The following is a 24,016-nucleotide window of genomic DNA, read 5'->3' as shown; positions in this document are numbered from 1 at the left end:
AATTGTATGTGATATTCTAATTTTTGGAGATTTTCAATTTGAGGTTTTCATAAGTTGTAAGCCATAATCATCAAAATTATATCAAATGAAGGCTTGAAATATCTTGAGTTGCATGTTATGAACCTATGTCATACATTAGTTTCACCTTGTAATTCTAATTGCTGGAATAAACGAACCTTTGCACGATATTCTAATTTTTTGAGTTTCACCTGTATACAGAGGATGAGGACCACATTTTCAGACATCTCCATGTTGGTATGTTCTTTCTCCCTGACTGAGCCTTGAGAACTAGAGTGGAGCTGTTGCCAAATGCCCTTTGCTTAACAATTCAATGTGGACATATTAGTTAAATATTATTATGTATTACTAAAGTTTACTTCCAGCAAAAAAACAAACAAAAAAAACACGTACCTGTTTTGTTTATATACGTTTGCGGTTTAATGTTTAACAATCTGAAATCAGTATTTTAATATTCTAATTTGTTTAGGTAGAACCATTTTAACTACAGTAGCTGTTGGGTATAGCAAGTTTCATTTTAACAAAATCTAAAGTAGTACTACAACATTTCACTGTGAAAAGTTGATGAGTTACAAGTATAGAGTTTCCTAAGATTAAACTAAACAAGGGTAATATTTCCATCTTTTATTCATCTATGTAACTGTTAAAACATATATTTTATATGTAAATGTTATTATCCATTTATTTGCAGTGTATGTCTCACAGTTTCCCACACCCCTAGAATACAACAAGAAGTTTAAATCATCTGAAGTGAATGTTTAATAGGTGGTTCCCATACCTTATTGAACCCCTGTGGCCATTTGATGTCATATACCAGATAGGTGTGTTCATAGGTTTGAAGATTATGAGTGTATGCAACGATGTTACTGCCTTAAACAAACTGTGATGGCAGCAAATAACCAACCTTGTTATTCAACATTTAGAGCCACCATTTAAAGTTAAAGAAAAATGAGACAGCTAAAAATAATTTAACACCTTTATTTTGTTCTCTATTGTTCAAAACTGATGCAGAATAAACCCAGCACAACAGGCATCATGACATGATTCCTTAAAAGACCCTGTCAACTGAGCTGCTTTAGTCTCTCTTGTCCATCTAGTGAGCCATTTTCATCATGTGACACTTTAACTGGCACAGCAGGTTTAAAACTTAACCGGCTAAAGGTTAAACAATTAATCAAACCACACTTTGTTTTAGCTGTTGCAAGTGACTCCAATAAATCTTGCAATAAACATAGAACCCCACCAAGTTAGACTTGTATTGCAGGTGTAAACTGCACGTCAAGTCGGAAAAATAAAATAAACATGCTGAAGACTGTTAAAACTTGAATGTAGGCTACACTATTTAAACCTATTTGCTATGGGAGGCTTCCTGAAATCAAAGAACAGATAAAGAAACACATTTAAAATGAAAGTATTATTTACTGATTCATCAGAAAACTGTCAATGAGGCATTTTGGTTTTGATTCTTTGATAGTGTTCTTGATGCATTTTCCCCAAAAATCTCCCAAAAGGAAAGTTGTAAATTATCAGCATGACTGGTTGGGTCTACATTACCATAGCACTTCTATTCTGAGAACAGCGTGAAACAATTTACATTTAGATGTGCAGTTAGGAGAAACTGGGAATAAAACCTTCAAGCAGGTTGAAGATTGCCAAATGAGTTAGTGGTCATGTCGTAATGTGTCAGCTCTCCTCATGTTAAGAAATATTCTTACTTTAGTCAATCTTTGCCTCACTCTGCACTTCTACGTCCTGTACTCCCCCGAGCACTGATGTGGAAACTGGCTTGGCTTTTTTAACAATAGCACATTTCTTGATATCTCAGCTTATAAATGTTTTAGAGTCATCATTCAAGTGGCCTCGCCCGCATTTTTTTGGACCAGCAAATGCAGAAGCGAGAATGTTGGATTATTTGAGGAAAGCAAGACTTGTCTGATGAAAGCAGTTTTATTGGAAGTCATAATTTATTTTTTGGTCTGTTTTTCGAGGTAATAATACGGAAGTGTATTGCATTCACTTGAATAAAAAAAAAAAAAAGCGTTTTTTCTGAGTAATTTATTTTTTGGTCTGTTTTTCGAGGTAATTATTTCTGTTTTTCCGAGTAATTTTTTCTCTCCTGTTTTTCTGACTAATCTTTGTTCCTGTTTTTCTGGCTATTTTTTTCCTTGTTTTTTGGAGTAATTTTTCCTGTTTTTCGGGGTAATTATTTTCTCTGAATTATCGAGATACTTCGAACATTAACCTTAGAACATCCAACCTGCAAGTGACTCCCATGGTGACACCTGCTCCACACATTCACACTACAAGCTTTGCACAACAGCATTTGTGCTTTTTATCCCATTCTTCATGGCAGATCCTCTCATGTTCAGGCTCATAGTAACTATGAATGACGACATATTTGTCAGGTTTGTGGCCTTAACCTTAAAAAATCGCATGTTTGAAAGTTAAGTTACTGAGACATTTTTTCATTTGCGGAACATATTCTAGGAGGTGTATTTGTGTTTTCTTGTCAATCAAAATGTTGATGAATGCTGATTCATGGACATTTTCAACTTTTGTCTAATGTTTGATAATTATTTGTGATAAACTCAGGTTTACTTCCTTAATGGTTGATGATGTCACTGATTATCAATTGTGTGTCAAAATATCGAATTAGGGTTTGATTCCAATAGACAAATCCATATTAATATCTGCTTTGGCTTTGTGTATGCAAGTTTCTGCTTTGGCAACATCTTGCTCAGTCTATCTTTTGTCCCAGGATGCACTGTAAAAACACAAGCACACATTCTTTGACATAAAAGGGTTACAAGTATAGTGAGAAATATAAATTACAATTGCACCAACAAACCAAGATTGTTTGTTGCATCGATAGAAGAACACTCTGTTAACTTCTGTTCTGTATTGTGGAATGCAGGAAAAGCAACTTTTAGATTTCACGCCTAAGTTAACTTTATCAGCTGAAAGGTGATGTCATCTTGTGTTCTCAACTTGTCTCTGCTCTCCCTAAGAGGCCAAAAAGTCAGTTATTGCAGGTTTAAGTAATCAAGTAACAATATCTTAGGAAAATTTGAATTACAATTTTTAGGCTTGAAGTTCTGAGTTTTCTCAGCTGTTTCACTTTTATAGAAACTGAACTTGATATTGTCAGTTGATTTGTTTACTTTGTCTTAACATGCAGCAAACTCTTTTCCACTGTTGTACTTTTCTGAAAGTGACAATTTTTTGAGGAAAGTGTAGACAACCATGTCCCACACAGAGTCGGCATGATGTTTCTTTTCACTTGCCATTAAGGAGCTTAAGGAAGTTGCCTGCATGTATATTAACTTTGTCCACCACGATCCCAACTCACTGCAAACAGGAGCTTTGACCTGCTAGAAGTTGTTGGTGCAGTGAAAAAAACAAGGTCCAGTCATGTTTAGGCCCGAGTTAAGTTTGAAGCTCTGTGACTGGAGATTGAACCTGGATGGGTGTTGGCAAGTTGCTTTGCTGCAGCATCCTGTTCCCCTGCATTATCATATCCTATAGCTGACTCAGAGTGTCTTTATAAAGTAAATGAGCCATTCTTTTGAATAAGAAACCACGATCTCATCCAAGTGGCTTTTTCGCAATCTGTGATACATTTGCTCCTCTGTTTGACTCATGGAAGATCTTTTCAAATGATATCCATCCACTGTTGCCAAACACAGCTTTCTTTCCTAAAATTTAAACAGATTTTTCCCTTTCTCTTTTAGTGTGTGACTATACATCTTAGAATTAAACATCACATTTTTTTTTACTACTGTTACTAATCAGCTGGGATGAAATACAGGGTTGATCTGAAGTTATTTCTTTTTTAAGATAAACAAGTTACGGCTTATGTTTTTTGTGTTATTGTTTTTATTTGTTTATTAATTATTTTTATATGAGTGACTTATGAACACATACACATTTTTCTCTTCCCCATGGGTGCCAGCGATGTAGGTTTAGACTGTGTGAATGTGGGATAGAGCATGTAAGGAGAAAATGTGATTAGCTCTGGTGCTGTGTGATTAGTACAAAATGATTTTTTTACATTTCAAGATTTTGTTTTTATTATATCAAGAAAAATTAACTTACTTTGCTTTAAGACACTTTTTGTTATCAGAGCATGTAAGGAGAATATTTGACTAGCTCAGGGGCTGTGTGATAAGCACAGATTGATTTTTTAAATTTTGGATATATTATTTATGTCATACCAAGAAACAGTTAACAATTTACTTTGATTTAAGAAACTTTTTTTATCAGTCTAGGATGACAATGTTTGGACATTAAAATATTTTTGTTATATTTGAACTGTTAAATCATAAAAGAATTTGAATCTCTACCTCATGTCAGATGTTAATACCCACAATGTTTGTGAAACTGCTCATTACATTACTTTGAGGTGTTTTTTTTTTTACAACTAGAATCACAGGTTGCTGTCTTGTTTTGTAAAACTGTCTTCAAACAGATTGTGTCTTTGCTGTTGAGTCATATAGTTCAGGAGTCCTGATCTGATCGGATCTGTTTATATGTTTAGGAGATGACATGATAATCACCAACTAATTTTAGATACACACATATTCACCAAATTTTGTTACATGTAATTGTTTGGCTGCAAATGACATACAGTAACTTCTTGAGAGAAACAAAAAACCAGGAAGGTATATTTCCTCAACGCTACAATAAACAATAACTAAATATCAAAATAGAAAAAAGGTTTCACTGCTCGGTATTAACAGTCTGTAAGAGCTACATTTGAAATTCAGCATACACACCTTAAGGTCAAGATATTGTAACCTGTTTAATTTATAATTGATAATGACTGTCCTTTGTAGGCTGGTCTTTTTACAATGCACCCAAGATTTTCCATTTTTTCAACAACATGTAACATGTGATGTGATATTTCATTTCACTTATTTTGATGTGTAATTTTCCCATAATGAATAGAAAGATTCAGAAATTCATAGAAAGTTGGGGTAGGGTGTACATCATCACTGGGCGCCCACCTGGAGACACAGCATTTCTGCATGGGCTAAAGATAAATAAAAATAGAAAATGAGAAAATCAGTTCACACATGATCATTAAACCCAGTAATGTAGTTCAAATCAGCTCCAACTTAAACATCTGCAATAATAAACTGTATTATGCAATTGAAAACTTCAAAACACTGACAGTGAACATTTTATTGAATACTTTTCATACTGTAAGTACTTCGGATATATAGAGTAGCCTACTTCTGATAATACTGTCCTTTTATTTTAGTAAGGTTTTGAATAGGCCTATATAGCCTACATGGAGTAAGCTCTTTTTCACTAATATCAGTGGGCCTATGACATTAGTACCACTCTAACCCACTACACAGGGTACTGCTTTCTGTGAAGTAAAACATCTGAATACTTTAACCACTAAGCAGGCAGGTGTCACAGTATTATTCTGACATAATATGTCACTATTGCAGCGCTTACCTCTATTATTTCAAGACATGTGAACTGAATGAGACTTTTGTCCAGGAAGTCACCGGAAAAGGAGTCTGAGTCTTTTAAATCTTGGAACAGGTTCATCCAAAACTGTGCGTGTTGCCTCCTTAAAAAGCCCCACCAGTTTTCTATTCTTTGGTTGTGATTGCTCGATCCATACAGGTAACATCTGTGCGAAAAGTTGTCCAGATGATCGTGCCTCAAGAACATCTGCATTTGTTCAATGTAACAGTTCTCGGTTGCGAGATCCGACCGAATTCGGGAAGCAGTTCCATTCCTTAATGACACCTCATCAATAAAGTAAAAACCCACCTATTTAGGATGGCCTTCAATACCCAGTAATATGACAACACTTTTCACAATCTTATCTTAATCAATTTTGTTGTATTTTATTGCTCTTATTGTTCTTTTATTATTTTTTAAATTGTTTTTCATTTATTTATCTCTTCACTTATTACCTGTCGTAAAGCACTTTGGTACGCCGAAAGGATTGTTGTAAAGGGCTGTATAAATAAAGTACATTTACAAAGTATTGCGCGATTATCCTGGGATCACTGTTTGTAGAGTAGGCATGTAGCCATATCACCATTCGTGAAAATCCATCTATTGCACCATTGATGCAGATCCCGTACGGTTTGAGTTTATCATAAGAGTCTACATGCCACAGAAAGTTTGAGCCTGGATTCTTGTACATACGCCGCCGAAGGCGATTCCGGCGCCTCAGCTGAACACCGTGTGGATCCAATATTTTCAGCAGTCTCCTGATCGTCTCTTGAGTCACCACGTAGCCAGCCTGAATGCATTTTAAATGCATCATCTTGTATCCATGGAGCATGCCATATATGTCCAGCTGATCCTAGAGAAACATTGCTATGTCCAGGAGATCTGAATGGGCTTTTCTTCTGAACAACCGCAAAGTCTTCAGGTGCCTGCGCAAGGTCGACAAACTAATAATAATACCATCTATATGACTTAAAGACAGGACAATCTCCCAGTGTCTTAAACCCAGATCAAAGTAAAACTTGATTAAACTAAACAAGCAGGTCATGTTTGCCTCCATTAGCCTACATCGAGCTCTCAATAAAGAGTGAATGTGTCCAATATTGAATGCCCTCTAAACTCAGAAAAAAATTAGCCTGAAAAACAGAAAAGAAAAAGATTACTCAGAAAATCAGAAAAAGAATAACCCCGAAAAACCAAGCATAAAAAAAAATGACTCTGGAAAACAGAAAAAAAAATACTCAGAAAAACAGAAATAATTACCTCGAAAAACCGATAAAAAAAAATTACCTCGAAAAACAGAAATAATTACCTCGAAAAACAGACCAAAAAATAAAATACTCAGAAAAACAGAAATAATTACCTCGAAAAACAGACCAAAAAATAAATTACTCAGAAAAACCGTTTTTTTTAAATTTTTTTTATTCAAGTGAATGCAATACACAGTAGTTCACTGCTGTACATTATAAAATCAAGTTTGAGGCACTTGAGGCCACGCCCAATTCACTGACGTCAGAATGGGTACTGTCCATCGGCATTTCAAGGGCAAAACTACAGAAGGATGAGAAAGAGCCAAGCACTTTTTGCTGCATCGTAATATAATCAAAACTATGGTTCCACCCCCTGTTTGCTGCACCACATGATTTCCACGGAAGCTGCTTTTCTGTACATAAAGCCAGAGAAGCTGCACCGTGTCTTAGGTTGCTGACAGCTGACAACTGAAGACCACCGTGTTTTGTACATTCTGAAGAAGCGCTTCCACGTTCAGCACCGGCTCACTGACTTTTAAGTCATCATGGCAGATTCCAGCCTTCAAAACCTGACATCGCTTGCCCGGGCTCTGTCACAACCTAAACTATATTCGTCAGAAGGGGATGACAGCTCTACGCGAAATACTCAGCATCAACTGTGCCGAAGGAAAAAGTTATCGAGCTGCAGTTCGAGCGAGCTCATAGAGTCGGCGACTCAACACACCGGCGAGGCGCGAGTCCTGGTCATCAACACCGGAGGAACCATCGGGATGACAGTTCATGATAACGGTAACTGTGGCTTAGTGAAGAAATTGCACTGTTATTTTACTGTCCTGTGTAGCCAGCGGTAGTTGACGTGTGGCAGGTTAGCTAGCACAGCACACAGCTTGCTGCTAGCAGGCTGGTTGCATGTTGTTGCCTCATGTTGTTGTGAGCAGGAGGCTTGGAGCAAAGCCTCGCGTGACATCAACATGCCAGTACATCCTAAAATAGTCCTGCAAAGAGCTTAGATACACTGCTGAAGCTAGCTTACAACAGTTTGCTTTACACATGTACAAACTGTCTTTCTGGTCTTCAGAGACAAAGTGTATTGACTATTAATTAAGTGATGATCATAACATTTAGCTTTACAGTTCTTTGCGATTGCTTACACACTTATTTCAGTGTTGATGTACTGAAAGGTACAGTCTACAAAAGTTGAGGACCTGTTCTCAATGTTCATATTATGGATGCTACCGTGTCGCGACTGAGGTTGGTCTGGACCAATTCTCTGTGCAACGTCCTGCCTTATTTACAGTATTTGTTACATGAATTCTCCTTAGGGCTTAAATAAAGTATCTATCTATCTATCTATCTATCTATCTATCTATCTATCTATCTATCTATCTATCTATCTATCCATCTAAAGTTTGAATCTATAAAGGTTTTCAGAATTTGGATTTTTCCACACCTAGTTGGAGGTTTTTTGTTTTGTTTTGTTTTCATTAAAAGAGACAAAATGATGTTGAAAGGCATCATTCATCAGTCAGGACCCAGTGTTGTCTCCATTATTGTCTGGTGCCACCCTTGTATTCATTTTGGTGAAGTTATTTCTTTTTTAAGATACACAAGTTACAGCTTATGTTTGTGTTGCAGGGATTAGTCAGGCCTAGTTTTGTGTTATTGTTTTTATTTGTTTGGCACGACCACCTCGTCCTTTCCTCTCCCACATTTTAAACCTTTGTTAGGTTTGTAAGTATTCAGATGAGCTGAAAATAAATCACCCTCAATTTCACCTCTACTGTGACACCTTCAAATTCTTCTGGTTGTTCTGTTATTGTCTCAGTTTTCCCTTATTTTCACCAAGGGAATGTACTCCTGTAGCCTTTAGCCTCGCGGCAGCTGGTGGGTGATATTTAGCTAGCACAGCACACGGCTTGCTTCCAGCAGGTTGGGTTACATGTTGCTATGATCATGAGGCTTGGAGTAAAGCCTTGCCAGACCAAATTCTCATAGCATTTTTGTAAATCACTTTATGTGTGGATTCAAATTGAGGACACACGTGTAATTAGAAACTCCATCATATGACATGATGTTTCACCATCAGCTCTTCAAGCCTTCCCAGAAAAAATGAAAGTACATGCTAAAATATTCCTGCAAAGAGCTTACCTACACAGCTGAAGACAACAGTTAGTTTTACACATTAACAAACTGTCTTCCTGATGTTTTGAGTCAAATTATATGGACTATTAATTAAGTGATGATCATAACATTTAGCTTTAATGTTTTTTGTGATTGCTTACACACTTATTTCAGAATGTGACTAAAATCAACACACAAGCCAAATAAGACAAAACACTTGGAGCACAGTGTCGATGAACTGAAAGGTACAGTCTAGAAAGTTGAGGACCTGTTCTCCAGTCTCAATGTCCATATTATGGATGCTACTGTGAAGTGACTGAGGTCGGACTCTCTGTCCGTCTATTGCCTGGTCTTCTTTGGCCTGGCCTTCGTCCTCCACCTCCTCTCTGTCTTCCTCTTACTCTAATTTTAACTGCTTCCATGTTTGCAAAGTTCTCACAGAAGCTCACCTGATGTCTGTCTGTAGCACTAAGGCTCAGACTGAGTGGTGTTCATTTTCTGCATAAGTGTTTTTAGGTGTATATGTTGGTCAGGTGTGTCTTGCAGTTTGAAAAATAATTGTTTGCCCAATGATTGTAAGATTTAAGTCTTGAACAAAGTGTCTAATGTAAGAAAAAGTGTGTAGTGTTTTTGCAAGTTTGTGTTGTAGAATTGAAAACAAAGGGTAAAGTAGAAAATGTGTTTGTACTTTTAGTTTAAAAGTTGTCAGCAATCGCAAAAAAAACATAATAAAGAAAAAAATGTGGCTGTTGTGATCACAAGCTACTCCCTCCACCTCTACAGATGATAGCCAATCACAGTTTGAAAAGCTGTACAGCTGCCCCTCCTGATGCAGTCTGGAGCAACATCACAGATTCTCTCAATGAATAACCAGATGTTGTTGTGAGATATTGAGCAACATCTGGCACGTGTAGTGAGGCATGATAATTCAAAGGTCCAACCAGCTTCAGGTACAAGCGAAGACAGGACATTTCCAAGGCCGTCCATCAACGTTTCACTTCCCGTATTAAATAACATCCTTTTTATTTACTTTGTAGTACTTGCACAACTCATGAGGCGACATTGTTTTGACAAGTGCTATATAATAACATGTTATTGTTATTAAAGGCTTTTCTATTAATAGGATTAAATGGCCTGGAGCTGACACACTCTTCAACGAGTATGCTTAAATGTGGATATGTAGGTCTGCTACCCTATTTGCACCCCTGTCGTGATATGTTTGAAAGCCAATGGATCATCAATTTTTAACCAGGGATGATCATGTCAGTCAGTCACTCAGCTTGCCAGTTTAGCACTTAAATTCAAAGTAAAATATCTTGGCAAGTGCATGTCATGAAATCTACTTTTGATATATGTTTACATTGCATTAGCATTTTCCCTTTACTGTTACTCCTAACAAAGCCTTTAAGTCTTTCTGTCATGATTTCTGGAGGTAGCTTACTTGATGTCTTCAGGGCTTATGCTCATGTGGCTGTCAGCTGCCACGAGTTGTCTCTCATTTAAACTGAAATGAACAATTCCTGCTGACATTCATTCAGAGTGCACACAGTAGCAGTGGTGCTGTGGCCATTGTATTCACAGTTCTCCACTTTCTTATCATAGATTTCAGAACTGTTCAATACCTTAAAAACATATTTACTCAGTGTACATAAGAATCAAAATTTCAACACCTGGAACAATGCCATTTCTTACATTTGCCACTAGGGTTCAGTATGAGACTGATGTGTGTATTGTTGTTATAATGGTCAATTCTATTTACTCTTATCCTAAGTCATCACTGATTGACAGTAATCACACAGAGAGCAAGCTATGAACTATTCCCCTAACCCCTTTTTTTTCTATTTGTGTAACTCACAGTGCTTGCACCACAAGCCAATGCATTTGTAAAGAGCTTGCGGAAGCTGCCCATCCTCCATGATGAGACATATGCCCAGCAGACCTGCATGTATGACTATTATGGACCCGACACCCTGGTCCTGCCGTAAGTACACTCGAATACCTCCCTGCGTAGTCAATATTTGAAAGAACTACTGTTAGTTACGTTCTGCTCATATGCTCTTGTATGGTAGCGTGGAGCGTAAGGTATCAATGTATCAAATTGAAGTTCTTGTCCTAGACAGATAATCCTGTGTTTGAGAGCAGCTTAACAGGTCTTAATCACATTGATATAGGTATGCACAGACCATTGCAAAGAAAATGAAATCATAGATATGCTTTTTGCAAGGCAGGTTGGTGGCATAGGCTAAATCATAACTGCAGCTTATCTTCATGTATATTAGTTTATACCCCAGAATATAGTCGGTGTAATGGTCATCATACAGTAGAAGATCCATTTCATATTTGAAAAAGCAGAGTTTGCGCAGAAATTACTTACTGTCCTCCTAAGAATAGCAATGGTTATAATGACTCTAAACTGCTTTTGTTGCTTTAACAGGGCGCCAACAACCCATCATGAGCCGCAGTTTCACGGGTGCTGTAGTACTGATAGCCTTGCGTGTGCCTACACTGTGCCTGAGAGTGACTTGACGCCTCCATCTCATGTAGACCAAATGTTAGGGTGTGCTTGCCTGATGCATAATGCATGCCGACGTGGCCTTTGGCAATGGGAGAAAATACCGGGAAGGATACTGGAAGGAGCACAGAGCTGTGTAGTGCTGGAAGTATTTTTGTGTCTCTGACTCTGCACTTGCTGCTTGTCGACTCTGTCACCAACCAGCCAGCGGTGTCAATGTCCAGCAGGGGGTTAGCTCAGATGGGATAATCTGATGTTTTTTGGAGGTTTAGTTAGTGAGAAGCTGCTGTTGGCCTGCTGGTAAAAGCAAGGTTAATTGGCTCTGTTGCATGCTCGGTTTTGCGTCGTCTTATTGTCCGGCGCGTGTGCTGCGGAGCAGTGAAGGTGGAGCCCCTTGTGCCTGGGCCCCCAGCTGATTAACAGTCTCTGTAGGGTCGTCATTAGTGATAGCAGGTTCGCCTCTGCCATACATTCACTCACAAATTTCCATACCCCATCTTAACTGCTGCTGTGACAGGCGGCCGAGCAGCAGGGTGGAGCGGGATGTATGGTAAAGATAAGGAATCCGTACAGCAGATGTTAGATGGTTTTTAATTTCCTAGAAGTTGAGGTTGTGTGAGGAGTTTGTGATCTGTTTGTTAGGCTTATAAAAAATGATTTCAGAGCACTGTTCAATTTGACTGCCCTCAACCTCACAACATGTCCACACCGTCAACCACTACACAAGCTCACTGTTATTTTTTTGGGGCCTTTTTATGCCTCTATTGACTGTGCAGTAGAGAGACAGGAAATGGTGAGGCAGAGAGAGGGGGAATGACATGGAGCAAAGGGCTGTCCGATGCGGGACTCACCGGGGCCAACTGCAGCGAGGGCCTTAGCCTCTGCACATGGGGCGGCTGCTCAACCAACTGAGCTACTCCACGCCCCAGCTCACTGTTATTTTATTAACTGCTTGTTAAATCTCTTAAATATTAACAATTAGTTCATTATCATTAATGTTAATCCTTTGCTAACATAATATTAATATTATATTAATATGACTGTGTGAGCATGTTTTTTATGCAATTTTATGTTAATTCTTTTAGATGTTCAGCATGAATTAATATTAGCTCATCCTTGAGTTTATACAGTGTTAATATCAACTTAAAGTCTAATGGGCATACTGTTGATCGTATGCAGTTTACTTGCCTATGTTGAACACTTATTCCTGAGGAGGGAATTAGTTTATTGATTTATTGAAAAGCCTTATTCATGTGATGTTAAGAGGCAACGCCACAAGGCCGTTTGCACCCTACCTCCACCCGTCTTCTTCAACACCGAGTCCCCCATCACACGCACACATGCACACGTTCATTATTCTTAAGCTATGAGGATTCTTAGCACGGGTATGCAAATGTTTAGCTTTTGCTACACCTTAGGGTACACTGCCAGATAGATGAAATGGTGTTTAGAATAGTGTTTTCTTGTGGCACTCTGGCTTCAAGATTATGAACAACATATGTTCCAGGGTTGTGTGTGGACTTAAGGCTAATTAGAAGAGTGTCTGTAGGACCCCTGGTTGGGTGGACTGGGGCTTGCCTGCTTTTCCCCCTGCTGTTCCATTCAGCTTATATCTCCATGTTATGAGGCTGCCCTATGGTAATGTGGGGGGTGTTTCACCCTGTTTCTTTTAAAAGGGAGATTAAAAAGAAAATCTTTCCATGGCTGTTTAGCCAGTCACGCTGCCTTATACGGAGTGTCGCAGGTGGGGCTGTGGGACGGATGTAGAGGCGACATAAATGAGAGCAACCTCCCTTGTAACTGAAATGAAAAAGAAACTCAGGGTTTTGGCCTAACCTGAAATGACTCACCAAATAACCCTCAAGTTATATCAAATTGGCAGCCTTATATCCCTCAGCTTTGCTTACTGGAAATTTACAGTACGCAGATATAAGTCCCAGCAGAACATAAGTACTTTATTGTGGAAAAGAAAAATACCTAATTTTAAAGCGCTGTTCTCGCTAACAATACGCTTACCATGCCCCTCCCTTGTACGCTTCCAGAAACGTCTCTCTGTGTCTGAAACAGGTTTTGGCACCATGCTGCTGAGACAGAAGGCCTGGCTAAATAGACTTTGCGTCGCCTCATAAAGTCAGCTTGGTTTTTAGCATTCCCTTATCCTTCTTTAAACTCACTTCTCAAATGTAAACAGAACTTGATCCAACTTTGTTAAATGAGCTCAATGAATAGACATAAGCATTTGTCACACTGCAGATAACAATCATTCGTTTAACCACGTGTCCTTAATGTGTTGTGGAGCAAACAACTGCACTTGCAAATAACTAAAACCACTGATATATTGTTTGCTGTTTGTTGTTTAGTTTTTTATAAATACGATGATTGACTTTGTGTACACAATTACTGAAACTCATAGATGATTTCTATCTTCCAGGATGAATAAAGACAATAAGAGGATAGTCTACACTATCTTTGAGTACAGCCCTTTGCTGGACTCCTCCAATATGACCACGGATGACTGGGGTAAAATTGGAAAGGACATTGAGGTATTTGCTGCTGGATTCATTTCGTTGATAGGTTTTCAAAATAAATTCCACATAATCTATGCTTTTGAAAGCTCATAAAATAAAGCATATGGAGAAAAAAAATAGTGATGGTGTAAATGCTGTTGTAAATTGAAATTGCATTTTTTTTTTTTCCTCTTTTCTGACTCCAGAAAAACTATGAAGACTATGATGGTTTTGTGATCCTTCATGGCACAGACACCATGGCTTACACAGCCTCTGCCCTGTCGTTCATGTGTGAACACTTGGGCAAACCAATTGTTCTCACTGGCGCACAGGTAAGAGCTGACAAAAAAAAAAATTGCAGCATCGCATCAATTTAAGGTTTTACTGTCTTCTGAAGATGAGACTCTTTCTGTCTTTAGGTGCCCATCTATGAGATGAGGAATGATGGCAGAGGCAACCTGCTGGGGGCGCTGCTGATCGCTGGACAGTATGTCATTCCTGAGGTGAAGAAATAGAGATGGCACCTAAATGCTCTTACACATGGTATTCAGTTATTATACAGATGTACTTAATTTAGCTGCCTCAAAGAAGAAGACGTTAAGAGTGGATGTATTTGGGAATGTGAGAGTGAGACAGAATAAATTAGATTCATTCTAGTGGCTTTATTTTAAAATCCTTCTTTTAATACTATAATATTTTTGTGTGTGGGGTTGATGAATGAATTATGAAATCATAAATGAAATAATATAGGAAAAGAAGTTATCCTTTGTTATTATAAAGCTATGTATTTGTAAACAGGTTGAGAAAATACAGCGTGCTATACAAAGACAGGTGTGAGCACTTGTGGCATTCAAAAGGTAACAAAAGCGCTTTTAAACGACTTGTCCGATGAGAATGCTTTCTAACGACAGTGAGATGTGTTTCGCAATACTGAACAACAATTACCAGAACAGGAAGAACACTGATCAGTGTTATCTACACTATGTCTGTGTATGCACCACTGAAGTGCAAATGGTGTGTATTGTATGTAATGGGATTTTACTGCATTAAAGAAGAACACTAAGGACAAACTGATATAGTTTTAATTGACAGTTAGGTTAGATAGGTTTCCATGTTAAAGGGATATTGAGCCGTGTCATGCGTTAAATTGATCTTTCTCTCGGGTTCAGGTGTGCCTGTATTTCTACAACAAACTCTACAGAGGGAATCGTGTGACCAAGGTGGATGCTGGGAGTTTCAATGCATTCTGCTCTCCTAACTTGGCTCCTCTGGCCACTGCTGAAGTGGATATTACAAGTAAGATGGTGGTATAATGAGCTTGTCTTTATGTCAGAAATAAACCTGGAGTGTAACCAGTTTTTAATAATTTTTCTCCATCTTTGTCCTCAGTCAACTGGGACACGGTTTGGAAGGCAAACACCACAGCAAAGTTTCAAGTCAGCACGGAGCTGAACCGGAACGTAGGCCTGCTCAGGCTGTTCCCAGGAATAACTGCTGCCACTGTAAGTCCTTCTTGGAAATGCTGTTATGCAGGTGGTGCAGCCTCTGCACTGGAGCAGAGATATTTATTCTGTCTTTGTCATATTCACCAAATGTCCAGAGGTTACTTGGTGTCCTCGGTCTTTGGTTGACCCAGCAGAATAATTAATAGGTTAGTTGATAGTTAACTGAAATGTAAGTCTTTTGGTGGCACACTAACAAATCCCTGGTCAAATGACTTTTCTTGACTTACCTTGATATTTGCATGATTCTAAGGTTCGCTTCATCTTGCGTGTATGATATCAAGTCGTTATTATATTATACACGATTGCAAATCAGCACCACATTACATAAAGTCAGACGGTGAAAGGCTAACATTAAAACCAGCATTGTGCAAATATTTTAGCCATAAATGTTGTGAAATGAACTAGTTTTAAGTAATTAAAGATATTTTCTTCAAAGATAACGGACTGCTCAAAACTATAATAAAATATAGTTAACTTTAATTTAATTGCGCTATTACCGTCTTCCATTACTTTCCCAGTCATGTAAACTGCCATCATAGCTCAGAGAGGGATGAGAGGGAGTTATGGGCCATGACCAATCACCCTGTAAAGAGGGAGGACTGTCATAGATACTGTAACGTTTAGCTGCACCTCCCCCCTGCAGAGGCTGCTGGGAGAGTGACTTTACTGTCTCAATCTGCTCCCGCTGCCCAGCTCGGCTATCAAGACTTTCTTACAGCCTTTAACTGCATTTATGAGGCACACGTTTTGATTAGACACCAGACTCTCGTGTGCCCCGCTGTCCCTGCTGTATGAGAGCTTCATTGGTAATCCGAGTCAAACATTTCTTGTCAAACTGCTTATCACATCAAAAAATACTGACTGAACCTGGCACTTTTAATGTCACCTTCCCCTCGCATTTTATGGTAACTGCCGTGGTCTTGCCAAGTGACTTTATGCTTGCTAACACCTTCAGATTAATTACTCTCCTTCCTGCCATTTCAGTCATCTGCCATTCCAGTCATACGCCATGGCTAATGATGTGGTATAGGGCCTCTAAGTGCCAGCCAACCAGTGACTGAGATACTGGTTGCGTCGATGGCACCAGATGGGTTTTTAGGAGAGTGGATGGTTGCATGCATTGGAGTGAAAGGAAAAGGGCTGCAGGAAAAATAACATGGAATACTAATTTCTCAATTTGAATCTGCACAGTTGAGCAGCCAGTTCAGTTAGCCATAAATTGTGGGTGTTTATTATCTTAAACTGTGGTTGTATGTGCGTCCAGGTAAGAGCTTTCCTGCAGCCGCCCATGGAGGGCGTGGTGCTGGAGACATACGGCAGCGGAAATGCCCCCGATAACCGTCCTGACCTGCTAGAGGAGCTGAAGAAGGCAACTGACTCCGGCGTCATCATCATCAACTGCACCCAGTGTCTGAGGGGGTCTGTGTCTGCATCTTACGCCACTGGCAAGGTAGTTCACGTCACCTTTTAGTCCAGCATGACCTCTGTATGTTTGTGATTCATTTTCCAAATAAAAAGATAGAATGGCTGGCCCATTAAGAAGAGACTCAAATCATTTTAGACGGAGGGGAATTAATCAGATCACACACTCCCATGACTTCTCAGGTGTTGATGGATGCAGGGCTGATAGCCGGTGGTGACATGACTCCAGAGGCTGCCTTGTCAAAGCTGTCCTACGTGTTGGCCAAGAAGGAGCTTGATCTAGATGCCAAGAAAAAGGTCGGTGTCTTTTATACACAAATGACTTCACTTTCAACACTTCTCTCTTCTCTGCAGAGCTGAAGCAAAACACAGTTTTTAGAGTAACAGAACATTCACAGAGAAACCAACAGATATAAGAGAAGTCAAAGGTTTGTTATTTGTGTGTGCGCCTCTGTCTAGATGATGGGTGAGAACCTGCGAGGTGAAATGAGGGCCGACTTAGCAGGAGCCAAGCTGTGTCTGAGCGACAGCCGTTTCATCCAGGTCATCGCCAAGTCTCTGAGCATCAGCTGCAAGGAGGTGAGGGCGCCAGCAGCTAACGCACTGACTACCACACAGCTATTATAAGTGCTAACAGCCCAGTACTTGTCATTTTAGCCAAACTGCTGACAAAGCACCCAACTCACTGTAAAGTTTTTTTTTCTCTTAAATTGCGGTTCAGTTTTTTTTTTTTTTTTAAATTTAAGCCTGTGTTGTCTCCAGGAGCTGGAGGCCATTCGTGATGCCCTGACTCCTACACTGGCATGTGCTGCTGCTAAGATTGGAGACATAGAAGCCATAGAAGCCCTAAAAGACATGGTAAGCAACACTACAGTCTCTTCCACACACGTGGGCAGTTTTTGGATTGTTTGTCAAGGCAGTAATAACCCTTTCATGGTTTGTTTCAGGCAAAGTGTTGCACAGGATAATGTCCTATGGACTATCAGCCTTTATTCTCAGCCTGTATTCTCAACAATAAACAGATGCATCAACCTTCCGAGCTCCACGTGGCGGATGCTGTCATACTCTAAACACAGCTTAGCACTAGAATTTTATGCCAGCACAGCGGCATTTGACCCGGCTTATCTTGATCGTGTTTGGTTTGTAGGGTCAACCATGAGGATCACTGACAAATTTCCAGAGCCAACTTCTCCATATTAGAGGGGTGTAAAAAAACATGCAGGCTCACAGCCAAACAAAACACAAGGCCAGACTAGGAAGGCCGGCCTGGAGTCGTGCCCGTGGTCACACGCACATGTTTGTATTTGGCTCGACTGGTATGCAGTCGCTGCTTAGATTTCCATACGCTTAAAAGCAGATTTAAAGTTTTAACCTCATATCCTTGCACTTAGTTAGACACTTAACGAAGCTTAGTGATTGTGTCTTGTAGGAGAAATGAGCCATATTCACACCTGCAGTCATAAGTTAATACATTTTCCCTGCTTGTAATGACCATTATCCATGTACTCCCTCAGTCTTTTGGTTTTCAGCCACAGGTTTTATATACCAGTCAGTATTTACAGCAGCAGGACAGTGTAAGTGGGATGGTCTCATTGTAATGAGGGAACATGTTAGCCAGTGCAACAGTTTGGTTCGATGTGTTTTTTGGACAGTAATGGAGGTCTTTGACACAGAGGCAAAAGCTCAGTCAGGCTTTGGCTTCTCAGATGATGCTCTCCTTTAACAACCAGGTGAAACACACTGATGGGTTCATGTTTTCCTTTGTCAAAGGGCACTAACTTGGGTCTGGGTGACTTCGATGGACGTACACCCCTACATATTGCCGCCTGTGAGGGCCACCTGAAAGTGGTGCAGTACCTGCTGGGTCATGGCGCTACAGTCCATGCTAAAGATCGCTATGGGGATACACCTTTATCCAATGCTGTACGCTTCAGGTAAACTTCGCCTTATTTGAAACAATAACGGCTGTTGTGTCTGTTTTTATCTTGTCTATTAAGGTAATAATATAATTCATGAAGCTGCAAACACGGCATTTAAAATCCCCCATTTTGCCATTAGCAACCATTGTTGTTCCTCAAAGTGATCTGAGTGTGTCTTGAAAACATGTTGTTAATAGCTGCTATAGAGGGGACTTCATTAAATGAGCTGAGGGGTAGGAAATCTGGCTCTGTTTAAATGACAGGAAAGGAGCAGCGGCTGACAGAGGGGGGTTGAAACCAGGGGAGCAACTCATAATGGAGTTTAGAGGCCAGGCAATAATTATAAACAAATTAGGCTAATTGTCATCTGACAATTTAGACAGTGTTTATTTTTACCATAGCTGATTTTTAATTTGTGTCATTCATTGACATTGCTCTAAATGTGTATCAGGGAAAAAGCTGTGTTTAATGTTTCTGTTCAAGTGCTATGTTGAGCCTCGGGGTGAAAACGTTGTATGTGTCGTGCCAAATGGCTGTTGTCCTATTTTAACGGTTGGAGCTGCAAGTGTAGACTTGTTTCCCTTGTGATGGTAGAGGGATGCACTGGAGCGCTTACACCTGTCGTTACACTTCCTACAGTAAACTTCGGCTTTCTTTGCCCTTCCTGAATGTATTTAACAAAATGAGACTAAGTAATAGAACTGGAGTTTTGAGTTGCTACCTGGATGTCAGCATGTCTGACGCACTTTGAAAGTCACTGACAATTCAGTGAACTACAGCCTGATGTCCATATAAGGAGTGGCTGAGAGCAGCGAGAATCAGGGTTTAAAGAACAAATGTGGGGAGTGTCCTCTGAACCAGTCCTACCAGCCTGCTCCCAGTTTCACATATGAGAGATACTGGCTTCTTAACACTCTACAGGAAGTCTGCTGGGGCTTTTTCATAGTTTATTTGGCTGTAGCTCTACATAGTTCTTGACAATTAAGCTTCAATTTGGCTGATTGGGTACCTTACCTCTATCGCATGCCAAGCTCAGCTCTCATTTATAATCTCACCAGTTGAATGGTGAACAATTTAAGGCCCTTTGTTTTGTTGTGTATTCCTGTCTTTGCAAATGGCACTGCAGGTGACTCCTGTGAGGGTGGTTCATTGTGGGCGATAAGGAACTTGTTTTTACTTGCCAAACTGAAACCAGTGCCACATTGTACTCTGTCAATGAAAGTTGGAAAATTGAAAAGTTCAGAATCAACGGTATGAAATGAAAATGTCTGAAAACAACATTATATCTAAGTTATGCTTCTTAACAGTTCCTCATACGGATTTACCAGTTAAAATTGGCCAAAACTGATTAATAATTTGATAGTATTTATACATTAAATACACAGCAATAATTGTATCCCCTCATTGCGGGTCTTATCCTAACTTAGGCACATGGAAGTTGTGAAGCTGCTGAGAAAGACCGGGGCCCACTTCTCCAGAGACGAGTCGGAGGAAGCAGGAACAGAACTGTGCAGGTGAGACGCACATAAAGCACATCTTCAAACAACTCCACACATATACAGTCACAAATTTTCTCAGTTGCTCAGCCACGCACAGTGACCCATCCTACATAGCTGACACAGGTACAGCCAGTTGTCCCACTGTTACACAAACTGTAGGAATGCTACCTGGCAGCATAGTTTTGGATCTGCTCTGCATCTTTAGTGTCGGCAGGTGTACGACACTGGCTGGCCCCAGTTATTTATCTCTCAGAGACACTCGTGAGGGTTTGTCGGGACTGTTCCAATTAAGAGTTTCAGAAACACACCTATTGTAAGGTACAATAGGAATGGCGTACGTCACTTTCAAAGTAAAACCTAAACATCAGTGAGTCAGCATTAGTGATCGCTTCCCTTGATGTCTCTTCATGCAATCTGTCCTTCACCCAGGGTCTATTTGATTGTGTTTATAATGCCGATTTTAGGAAACAGATCCCTTTTCTGTAATAACTATCATTTCCTGTGTCTCAGCATGGCAGCCAGCGGTGACCTGGAGGGCCTGGAGATCTGGAGCCTTGCTGGAGCAGACCTGAATACATTAGGCTATGATGGACAGACAGCCATTCAAGTGGTGGGTTCTTGGGAGACATATTCCACTTTAGTAACACTTTTAAATTCATAAAAATAAAACTCCCTCTCATCCATCCTTCACCTGTCACAGGCCCAGGCTGTTGGCAAAGAAGAGGTAGTGGCTCTTTTAGTCCAACTCATGAGCAGAAAGGTAAGCACTGTCTTCCAATCCAGCTGCTTTATATCTCTGTTCTTTCATAACGAACAAACACAGCTTCAACTTAATATACATTCTAGTGTAACACTGAGTCAATTATTGCTTCTCAATTACATGTTTGTCTTGTTTAATTTCAGGCGGTATTTGATGAAAATGATGATTTGGTAAATAAGATGTAGTGAATGCGTTTGTTTCCCAATTCGGGTATTTCCTATCCTGAGCATGAGATCCCTGTAGCATGACTGCTTTGGCTCCCCTTCTTGTCTGCGTGCATAACCTTGTGCCTACCATCCATCCATTCATTTTATAAACTGTTTATCCTGGTCAGAATTGTGGATTTGTGAGTTGTCGTGTATCCCAGCATGCATCGCCCAAGTAGCAAGGTATACCAATGTACCCTGGATGAGATATATTGTCCATATTGTATTTCACATAAAACACAAACAATACACAGTAAAAACGGATTAAAAGATAGGTTCACATTTTTTTCACGTCTGTCTTAAAACAGTGCTGACGTTCCCGTATGGACACTGAATGGTTTGTGCTGCAGGTGTGATGGTGTCTTGGTTGTAGTAATTGTTCCCTTTCTCACTACTGGCTGTGAAAAGATCCTTCTCCAGTACAATGTTGATGGAAAAAACAAAATTCTGTCCTTGTTCTGTGTAAATGTGTAGTCTAACTTGATGTGAGGCTGCAGAAATGTACTGAATGTAAGAAGCATTCCAGGTGGGTATCTTCCAAAGCTTTTTGGTATGAAAGTACCTGCTGCAGCTCCATGTTGTGGAAGCTTCACATTAGCTTCAGCTGAAGTTAAGAAGTCAAGCATTTTGTCGCCCGGATCTTTTTATTGACATTGCTCTATGAAGGGGTTTCTTCACAAGTATGGAGAGCTGGAACAATTACAGTGAAACAAGAGCCCTTTCAAGGTGCATATTGGCATGTGAGTATTATATTAGGATAAACAAGAAAAAAATATGAACCTATTTTTCATGAGATTTCAAATGACTGAACAGAAGAAACGGAGTATAAGGGGAAAAAAAAGGAAAGAAAACATTTCTAAAATGAATTGCGATTAAAACGAAGCATATGAGACAGTAAAAACAAACAATGGTTTCTCATCAAATGCAGGTCAGATAAAATCTGATCACCATTAATGCCGGCTCACAAATGCCTCTGAATACTACATCTATGCAGCTGGCTTTACTCTAGGCTGACCAGTATGTGCGTTTGTGTGCATGTGTGTGTATTTGTGCTTGTGCACTCTGGTAGTCGAGAGTGCTGAAACACCTCTCACCTCCCCATTGCTCCATAATAATCCCGTCTGTTTTTGTCTCTGTGGCAGAGCGGAGTGATCGAGTTCACCGCCAGTCCGTCCGGATCGTGAGCTGACACTTCCTCACGCGACAGGAATCGTCCTCCATTTGTTTCTACTTCATCCGAAACCGTGTTCTACACACGGTTCACTGTCCTGTTGAATTTCACATTTACTGTTTTTACTTTTAATATCTGCACAAACACTTATTTTTCCATGTCTTTTAAAGCCATCACTACTAACAGTATTTCCCTCCAAACCCATATATAGCATAACATTTTATAACCATTGCTTTTGAGTCTAGAAAGGGCAACACTAGATGTATGTATATGTTGCATTGTTGCACAGTAATCTCTGTATAAGGAAACAAATGCTGATTTTATCAAATGCTTTTATTACTATGTATGAACAACAGACTCAGTTATTATGATGTCCAGTCAGGGAATTAAGGGTGATCTTCACCGAAGCTGTTTTAACATGGTCAATGCTGGAACCTTCCGTAACTCTTGAACAGTAAAGGATGATTGGCGAAGGTTAATTTTGAAGAAAAAAATAAAAATAGCAAAAGAGTTAAGAACTCTGAGCAGTGCACATTACTTCATAAAGTAAGGTTGTCTCTTTCTACAGCAATATATTCATACTACCTGGAATTACATTCACAGATTTTATTTTTGTGCTTATTTTTATAGTGAGATGGTGGAACGGGTCTTGTAATGTACTAAAAGTAAGGTTTCTGTTTTTACTATGTGGAATATTATCCGACTGTAGCACTTGTTCACTTCAGTTTAAAGTATACCCTGAAGCCGAGATGTTCATTTCCTTCTGCTCAAACAGGAACTACAAAAACCTGCAGTTACTTTACACACTCATCCAGCCTGTTTCTTGTGCTGATTGTCGAGCTGGAAGAGTGGCATATCTCACTTTGAAATGTAAAGGGGAAATCAAGTCTGAGCCAAATTGAACCTTAAAACTGCCAAAGTTTTTGTGTTCATCGTGTATTTTGTCGTCTATGTTCTTTGCGTCCGTGATCACAAATAAACGACTTGTGTTTTCCTCATCTTTGTTGCGCTATGAGTAAATGATGTTAAACCGTGTTACTCTTGGTTTGATACAATTTACCCTTTAAACCAATCCAGGTTACATTTTGTCATATTTGAATGTTATCAGCTGTAAGGGAATTACATGTGACTTGAAAGTGCAAATACATCTTAATCACTATCACTTGAAATGTATCCTTTCTTTTTCAGTGTTGCTATTGTCTTACTGTTGAATTAAAAAAAAAAAAAAGTGGTAAAAGAGTGTGTATGAAAATGATCCTGTGGTCTGTGTCTGCTATGGAAAAAGCAATAAATAAATATCTTAGTTCAAAGCACTGTCTCCTGTGATGGCTGCTGTGTTGCACCAAACCCTGAAACGCACATGAAACTACAGCTGCTGGCTAAAGATTCCCGAGCAATTTCAAATTTGACATGGTTTTCTATATGAATTAGTGCACATCTACCCAGTTGTTGGAGGTCATTTCTGTTAATGTGCAGAGTTCTTTTGTGTCCTTTACAGAAATGTGTTCTGAATAACAATTTGATTCATTGTTAGTGCACCAGGCCTTCAGGAGAAATGCACAAACCCAAACTGCAGCTTGTCTAACAGCATTCTGTGTGAGCTCCTATTATCTGATTGAGATAAATTAGAGTTTAAACCAGAAATCAG

General features: G+C 39.5%; 1 protein-coding gene across 3 annotated transcripts; it reads left to right on the top strand.

Annotated features, from left to right (window-relative positions):
* The first annotated feature begins 7,041 nt into the window (after nt 1-7,041).
* Nucleotides 7,042-23,678, top strand: aspg (asparaginase homolog (S. cerevisiae)). Of its 3 annotated transcripts, XM_023417274.2 has the most exons (18): nt 7,042-7,535; nt 10,725-10,848; nt 11,302-11,337; nt 13,811-13,922; nt 14,093-14,218; nt 14,306-14,389; nt 15,056-15,182; nt 15,276-15,388; nt 16,656-16,841; nt 16,997-17,110; nt 17,273-17,392; nt 17,576-17,671; nt 18,584-18,747; nt 20,160-20,246; nt 20,742-20,841; nt 20,932-20,991; nt 21,135-21,161; nt 22,340-23,678. In XM_023417274.2, exons 1-18 carry the CDS (start codon nt 7,292-7,294, stop codon nt 22,379-22,381), a joined length of 1,962 nt encoding a protein of 653 aa, XP_023273042.1. In that variant the 5' UTR covers nt 7,042-7,291; the 3' UTR covers nt 22,382-23,678. The 3 variants fall into 3 exon arrangements, with proteins under 3 accessions (XP_023273042.1, XP_023273044.1, XP_023273043.1); XM_023417276.2 differs by lacking the exon at nt 11,302-11,337; XM_023417275.2 differs by lacking the exon at nt 21,135-21,161.
* The last annotated feature ends 338 nt before the right edge of the window (nt 23,679-24,016 follow it).

Source organism: Seriola lalandi, unplaced genomic scaffold (assembly GCF_002814215.2).
Source record: "Seriola lalandi dorsalis isolate HSWRI2012SDOR001 ecotype SW California unplaced genomic scaffold, Sedor1 jcf7180002054573, whole genome shotgun sequence".
NCBI classification, from domain to species: domain Eukaryota; kingdom Metazoa; phylum Chordata; class Actinopteri; order Carangiformes; family Carangidae; genus Seriola; species Seriola lalandi.
This window is presented reverse-complemented; position numbering and strand designations above follow the sequence as displayed.

Excerpts from the sequence above, each read along its gene's own strand:
- aspg (XM_023417274.2), top strand. The coding sequence starts at position 7,292 with ATGGCAGATTCCAGCCTTCAAAACCTGACATCGCTTGCCCGGGCTCTG. Across the intron at positions 14,219-14,305 it reads TTGTTCTCACTGGCGCACAG|GTGCCCATCTATGAGATGAG; the intron begins GTAAGAGCTGAC and ends TTCTGTCTTTAG. Across the intron at positions 20,247-20,741 it reads GCAGGAACAGAACTGTGCAG|CATGGCAGCCAGCGGTGACC; the intron begins GTGAGACGCACA and ends CCTGTGTCTCAG.